This window comes from Sinocyclocheilus rhinocerous, unplaced genomic scaffold (assembly GCF_001515625.1).
Source record: "Sinocyclocheilus rhinocerous isolate Xijiao unplaced genomic scaffold, SAMN03320098_v1.1 scaffold178, whole genome shotgun sequence".
In the NCBI taxonomy this organism is placed as follows: Eukaryota; Metazoa; Chordata; class Actinopteri; order Cypriniformes; family Cyprinidae; genus Sinocyclocheilus; species Sinocyclocheilus rhinocerous.
This window is the reverse complement of record NW_015653463.1, coordinates 1,009,463-1,017,449: the sequence shown is the minus strand read 5'-3', so window position 1 is coordinate 1,017,449 and position 7,987 is coordinate 1,009,463. Positions and strand designations below refer to the sequence as shown.

At 36.5% G+C, this 7,987-nt stretch overlaps 1 protein-coding gene across 1 annotated transcript in view; it reads right to left on the bottom strand.

Moving 5' to 3' along the window:
* LOC107715844 (peptidyl-glycine alpha-amidating monooxygenase B-like) overlaps window positions 1-7,987 on the bottom strand; it is a 50,474-nt gene that overhangs the window by 26,672 nt on the left and 15,815 nt on the right. Inside the window, exons 6-15 of the mRNA XM_016522056.1 lie at window positions 5,410-5,501; window positions 5,156-5,239; window positions 4,868-4,916; window positions 3,557-3,624; window positions 3,327-3,407; window positions 3,118-3,227; window positions 2,954-3,009; window positions 1,271-1,467; window positions 1,026-1,076; window positions 933-937 (exon numbers count right to left, since the gene is read on the bottom strand). Coding sequence (XP_016377542.1) covers window positions 933-937; window positions 1,026-1,076; window positions 1,271-1,467; window positions 2,954-3,009; window positions 3,118-3,227; window positions 3,327-3,407; window positions 3,557-3,624; window positions 4,868-4,916; window positions 5,156-5,239; window positions 5,410-5,501 — 793 coding nt within the window. The remainder of the gene's footprint in view (window positions 1-932; window positions 938-1,025; window positions 1,077-1,270; window positions 1,468-2,953; window positions 3,010-3,117; window positions 3,228-3,326; window positions 3,408-3,556; window positions 3,625-4,867; window positions 4,917-5,155; window positions 5,240-5,409; window positions 5,502-7,987) is intronic.

The following is a 7,987-nucleotide window of genomic DNA, read 5'->3' as shown; positions in this document are numbered from 1 at the left end:
TTATTGACAAGTTATCCATGCTAAAATGTAGCAAAGATACATACAATCCCAAACTAACGTGATCAGGTACTCGAAATGTGATGTTCACAAACAGTACAATGTTTGGTGAGAGACATTTCACAAGTTTCACAACTCTTAAAGGGGTCATCAGATGCCCATTTTCCACAAATTGATATGATGCTTTAGGGTCTTAATCAAAAAATTTATAACATACTTTGGTTAAAATTTTCTCAATGGTAGTGTAAAACAACACCCTTTTTACCCTGTCAAAAACAGCTAACTTCACAGCAACCCGTTTTGTTGCATGTCTCTTTAAATGCTAATGATTTGAGAAAGGGGATATTATTTATAGGGATCAAAAAAAAAAAAAAACACTGGGTGGATTTTTATGATTATAGGGTGGTTGTGTAACACACACTGCCAACACACATTTATGTACAAACAACACGTAAAAGTGAAATTTGCATCTGATGACCCCTTTAACGTCAAAGGCGTTGATGTGTTTCTGTAAAGGCTGTCATGCACTAGTGCATTCATAATCAAACAGTTGCAGAATTAACTTACAAGCTAAACGATGAAAGAAAACGTGATTTTTTTATGTCTTAAAAAATCTTCGATAAACATGTCAACGCACACAGCTGATTTTCATTGACAGCTACATGGAGTAGTAGATGATGGCGGTTTTTTGTTTGGTTTCCATAATATCCCTTTCTTTAAAGTTATTCATGTCACTAATGAATCATATAATGTGTGAAGTGTTTAACATTTTATCAAGGCTCATGCCACTCATATCCTGTTTGATTTTTTTGTTCCATTTGGACATCTCCCTTATCTGACACCCTCATGTCTATGAGCCTCTATTTATGAGTTGTACTACAGTTTGACTGTTAAACCACTGTGTTTTTCACAATAAAAGAATGTCATTCAGCCACTGTGTCTGTCAAATGGAGATTTGCAATGGTCATTCAAGCACAGTGATTGTGTGTTTCAGTCTTGATTATCTTGAGTATTTTTAAACATCTTACCCTGATCCAGAACTTCCTCTTCTCTCTTGGGCTCCTGCAGCTCCACAACATCTGTGGAAATCAAGAAAGAAATAAGAAAAAACAACAACAACAAAATCAAGTATATTTCATTTGCAAAATATTAACTGGATTCTGGTTTCACTGGATTATCCCTAAAAGTAATGCATTCATCCCATGGTATAAGACTTCAGTCATACTGCCCACTCATAGTGTAAAATCTTCAACCGTCTATTTTTGGATGGTACCTTTATGAGGAGCTGACTCATGCTTCATGGACATCATGTGGTCTGGACTGACCGGGATGGGAATATTGGCCTCAGAAGGGATGTTTCTGAACAGCTCACTACTGCCGTCATCTCCACAGTTCATGTAAGGCACAGCATGGCTGTTGTCCATGTAGTACATGATGTAGAAGTTACACATCTCATCATTGGAGGTGCCTCTGTGAGGAAGGACACAATGACACATGAACAAACTACTAGCACAAAATGACAAATTACAGCACCAAAGCTGCAATTAAACTGCAGATAACCAACCGAACTGTATTCGGCTCAAATGACACACCCACAGACCCTCTCGAAACATATTTCTCAAAACTGCATACTCCTGTTGGGTTTCCACTGTTTTTGCAGCTTAGTTAGTAAAGGAGATACAGTATATATTTTGGTTTGTTCTCAGGCGCACCCCTAAATATCACGAAAAAAGTAAACTGTTTCTGGTTGTTTTACAGGTAGATCAGATGGCACTTTGGTCAGAAACAACACAAACACTTGCAGTGTTTGCAAACTTTATTTTTGCATTGTTGCATTCCAAATTCCAATCAGAACAGCATGATTCATATTCAGATCTGCCTCCATTAAATTTATGCAATGCTTACAATTTCTGTGCAAAAAAGAAATTGTGCACAACTACACGATTTTGGAAAAAAAAAAAAAAAGTAATTTTAATTTTGATGTCTTTTTCGAACTTTTTCAAAATTTGATATTTTGGTGAGTAATATAGTAAACAAGGCCACGTCCATAACTATCAAAAGTGCTGGGAAAACCCTGCCAGAGTTTCATGCTTGAACCCCTAATTAGTTAATATGTGACCCTGGAGCACAAAACCAGTCTTAAGTCGCTGGGGTATATTTGTAGCAATAGCCAAAAATACATTGTATGGGTCAAAATGATCGATTTTTCTTTTATGCCAAAAATCATTAAGATATTAAGTATCCAAGACTTTCATTCCTCTTCAAAACACAGGTCAAACACTTTTAATGAAACCTGAGATATTTCGGCTCATGCTTGCAAGTAAGTCAAGGTAACCAAAACTTTCAAGCTTCAAAAAGTTCATGAAGACATTGTAAAAGTAATCCATACAATTCTGAATAGACACGGTCACTTAATGAAGACAGCAAACAGAAGATCAAACATGCTTGCTTGCCAAGAAATCTCTTCATTTGTGTTTCAAAGACTAACAAAAGTCTAATTTGTTTGCAATGACAAGAGGGTGAGTAAATAATGACAGAATGTTCTTGTTTTGGTGAACTAAACTCCTTAAACATTAAAGGAGACCTATTATGCCCTTTTTATAACTTAAATGATTTTAGCAAATGGCTGCAATATAACAAAGAGTGAAAAATTTAAGGGGGTCTGAATACTTTCCGTACCCACTGTATATATATATTATCAGTCTGGCGAGTAAACTAAAAAATTTACTAGCCAATGGCGATTCAATTGCCAAGGTGTCCGTAGAGGGCTGCCACAGATCATTTATTATATCATTTTGAAAATGCCTATTTAGAGTGGAAGCAGAAACACGCTGTTTTCGTGCATGTCTCTAAACAAGACAACTCAGCAGTTGTCTAAACAAGAAAAGCATGCTGGACTCTAGTAATGCATACTGTGCATACTCTATATTATGCATGTATTGGATATTGTGCTTACTGGAAATTGCGCTTACTGATCCCTTTGTAAATACCACAGACAGAGTGGAAACAGGTCTGACAGCAGGGAAAACAAATATCGCTATGACACTGATGGGTCATAACTCTTATCAGAGACAAATGATGCATTAACTTTCCTCTGTAGATGCCACGCATTAATCATGCTCGGTCAGGCAGAGTGGACACGTTTAAATGTACCTGTGGCAGCAGTGGAGACTGGCGTCCAATCTGAGTCCACTGTCCATTTCGAACCCTGTACCCACTCACAACTTTACCTGAAGAACAAGACACACAACAAGATCAAGATATGTTCGCACCATAAAATGTAAGACTAAATAAGAACTTAGTTGATGTAAATAAATGCAGTATCTCACCGAGACTGTGTGTGTGTGTCCTAAAGGCAAATGGATACATCGGGGAGGATGTGTAAGTGCAAGCAATGTCTGCATTGGTAACTGCAAACACCAAAAACATCAGACGTCATAAATGAGCACTGACAAGCACTGATAACCAATCACAACATTCAAGGTAAAGCTCAGACACCTTTCACAAGATTATTAGTGCCAAACTGGAAAACAGTTGAAATGTCACAGATTGGGTGTACCTTTCTTCCCAGGAGGAATGACAGTGTCCACAGACATCATCAGATACATGCCAGCAATAAAGGGCTGTCTGCACAGAGCACACAACAGTCATCACATTAAAATGAATTACAGTTAATAAGACACCACACTATTATTGACTTCCATATTGAATTGCTTACATATTACATCAAATTTACAGTCTATGTAATATGTATATAACTATGCAAGGAATAACTAACAGCATCACATTATTGAAAAATAATGCACACCTTAAGTAGTAATCCCTACCCTACTGAAAAAATACTAAAATGTATTTGAAATACATTTATTTTGTGTTAAGTATACTACAAATACATTTACATATTTACATGCTTAATAAAAATGCCCTGTAATTGTACTTTTAGCATACTAAACTGGTCTACTTAAAGGCTGCTAAATTGGAACAACTAATTTTGTGCTTAATGCACTTTAATAGTGCAAAAGTAGTAATGAAGTACAATGGTTTATATCAGTAAGTCTTAAGTGATGTCAATAAATGTGTTAATGGATTTGAAGTATACTTAGCATGAAATGTATTTAAATAAATTATGGCACAGGGTTTTTTTTTTACTACGGTCAACATTTCCCTTTGAAATATAGCATCTACCCTAAAGGTCCTTTGTTTTTTATACAACAGTCACCACGTGAAATAAAAATAAAAAAGCTTATATTGATTCAGTTCCTAGTGGATGACTTGTTTACGCAAGTATTTTCACAAGTGTATTGCATTCTCACCGATTTATGTACCTTTTACAAACATAACAGGCGTACATTATGCTGTGTAAACTGATTAGCCTGTATTTTGTGGTTTCTCCACTCACATTAAAACATGCTTTAGCAGATCAATGAGAACACAATGGACGTAATGGAAGCTCTGCAGTGATATATACACAGTAGAATGACTCTATTGACCAATCAGAATCAAGGAATTGATAAATAAACAAACAAACTAATGCATTGACAATAATACTGCCATTTTCAGGTTCCATCAACACATTCATATTTTCCAAGACATGGAAAAATCACCATAGAAGTACTTCATTCGCAATTAATACATACATTATCTTTGTGTGATAAACCAACCCAAATTTAAGTCATAATTCTTTGATAATCTTCCTTCTTCAAATCTCATTTTGCAAAAAAAGCTCAGTCATGTCAGGCTTGAAACATCATCGACTGAAGAAAATCATTCGTGTTTGGAACAACAGGAAAGTGAGTAAATGATGACAAAAAGCAGGCTACATCTTATGAATAAATCACAGATATTCTTAGGTCTAGTGGCGATAACTTACCGTTTGGAAGTCATTCTTAAAGTGAGTCCTGAGCAGTCTCTATGATGATCTAAAATCAAGACAAGATAAACACATTAGTCACATCTCGTGTCACCAACATTGCTCAAATACTGCTGTTTTATGCAGCACAGGCACGCAGACACAAAATCATGTCACAATAAGAGGAGACTGAGTTGATGAAAATGTTAACTAATGTCATCATACACAGTCCATTTCTGATCAGCAGGCCAAGTTTGGATGATGCTGCTGTCATTAAAGCATGCTGATCAGCTATTTATCAGTATTTACCTCTGAAATTTTTGACATCACCATAGTGAATTTGCAGCACAAAGTAGTTAATTCTGGTGTCTCCTCCAACTTTAAAGCCAACATCTGGAAAAAAAAAAAAAGAGGGCAAAACAAGATGACTTCAGTCTTCCATTGTTTTTCAGGAAAGAGCCATTTACTCATGATCACTTGTAAGTTATAACAGCACTGGCTGAACTCAGAGTGGATTGATCTGGCTGCCGTGAGACAGAAATAATGAGGAGAAAGGAGAGCACCTTTGGGTAGTTTGGTTGGAGGAGCATTCCTGGCCCAGGCATACATGATCTTGGTCTGATCCCGACACGTCCCCAGCTCTTTCCCACAATCCCTAAACAATCCAACCAAAATATGTCAGAAATGAATCATTATTACTCATTACAACACATACATTTGCAATATGGTCATCCTGTGTCAACTCAACCACAGGTCCTCAGATAAAAAATGTTGATTTTGATTTATTTTTTTTTTTCTGGTGAAAGAAATACATAAATGAAGAAAAAGGCCAAATATGAAATGCCTTGGATGAATATTTGCCGAGTAATCCACTATTTTGTAGAGGGCAGTCAAAATGAGAATTTTCACCTGACATTTGAAGCTAAATATACCAGGGGGGAGAAATTACTTTAGAAAGACAGCAGCAGCACTGTTATTTTTACACAGGGATCGGTAGGTCTATTAGTAAATCTATACGTCTATAGATCTATTAGTAAAATCTGTAGACTTTAACTATCTTTGTTGCATTTTCGCATTTGTTGCATATGCCGATGGGGGGAAACAAATGGTAAAAAGCACTTTTTGTGTGGTTTTATTTTCCAAAGTTTACATGCTTGCAAGTCAAGAAACATTAAAGTCTAGAAACATTATATATTTTCTTTTGGTATCTTCATTTAAAGGGCCCTATATAATTCAGTTACACAGGTATGGGGATTTCTATGTGGCTCAGAGAGTAAATTGTTCAACTGTACACTACACAGTGGTCCAAAGTCCCACATTTGATTGTTCAACCACTGAAAGGGGGTAAAATTGAACAATTCTCACATGGAGATGCATTGTTATTCCTCCATGACATTTAATATTTTGGCTTTTATTCAAGAAAGAAAAATATTACCAAATCAATCATTTTAGCTGGGGAAGTTAGGTAGGTTGATTTGACAGAATGACAATAAAGAAGTAAATTTTTTTCCTCCTATGACTACAAAACTCAAATGTAGTAAATCTGATTGAATGACACCTATCATACAACTACACAGCCCTGCCCCAAACTCCAGTGTCACAGGCCGAGCCTATGAGCAGAACTAGTTGGGATGCTCAAACACACATGCTGGTCTGTTTTTTCTGAGAAGTGTTGGTAACTCTGTATTTTAAGATGTCCTTGTTACACGTTACATGTACTTACTATTATAATAACAATAAATTATGCATAATTACATGCAAGTAACCCTAAACCAAATCCTAATCCGAACCAAGTACATGTAGTTAATTAATATTACTCAGTACTTAAATGTATAATTACACCGTAACAAGGACACCTTAAAACAAAGTCTAACTAAAGTGTTTCCTGCACCTTTGCAAAGGACATCCAACACATATGTATGCGTATCTTTTTTTACTTTTTCAACATTCTGTCATGTTCTAATGTGTAGATTTCCTCGTAAACTTCTCATTCTGTCTGATAGAAACATATTCACACTCTAAACATATCTGATTTTTTTTCTCCCCCCTTATTAAAACCTCTACTGACTAGTTTTTGGTAGTGTATCATGCCACTGCACTGGGGCCGCAGATGACTCATGGCCTCTCTGAATCTAGTATTTCTGAACATTGGCCAGGTTTGGTATAATTAGCCTATTTTCATGCTGATCCTCAGCGCTTCTGAAGCCTCACATCTCTCCCTATGAAAGCATGCCATGCATGCCATGAGAAGCACCCTGCAGTATCTGCACGATGAAATTTATTAAAATATATGAGTGACATTAAAAAGAGGGAAGCAATTGGAATATGGAAATCCACATGGTGAAGACTGATAGCAGGGAAATGAAGCCACTGTGGTTAAAATGAGACAGAGACACTGTATATCTCAGATATGTTTTAACTTTCTCAAAAACCCTGACTTTATACCAAGAGCATATGTGCCTTTTTGATTATATTTGGAGTTATTGTATTGAGGTTTGTTTATCAGGTAATATGGCTGCTGTACTGTATTTACTGCAATGTTTTTGAGTTAATTATATTTAAGCACACAGCCCATGGAAACTGAAGAAAGCATGAGAACCGAGCCTCTATCTCCCCTCCCTTCAGGTCATCTCAGATGCTGTTGTCAAGGTGCACATGGTTGCTGTAGTAACAGGCCGTTTTATTACTCTTTTCTCTCTCTTTCTAAAGGGAAGCGGCAGACACTGGCCAGAAGAAAGCTCAGATGAGATTTAATGGCACATTTGCTCAACTTGTCATATATATATTTCTATTGGATTCAAGTCAGGTGATTGGCTGGTCATTCTAGCAGCTTTACTTTCTCTTTCTGAAACCAGTCGAGTTTCCTTGGCTGTGTTTGGGATCACTGTCTTGCTGAAATGTCCACCCTTGTTTCATCGTCATCATCCTGGTACTGTAGGTGTTGGGAAGCAGCTAATATTAATTTCCACTGACGAGGGGCAGGATTGCTTTCTAATTACTGATAGATTTCAGCTGGTGTCTTGGCTTTCCATTCCTTTTTGAACCTCCCTTTCTTCATGTGCTCAATACTTTTTCTCTGTGTCATTTCATTTTATTACACATAACTTAATTTCTGAACTTATTTGTTTTGTTTTCTTTGTA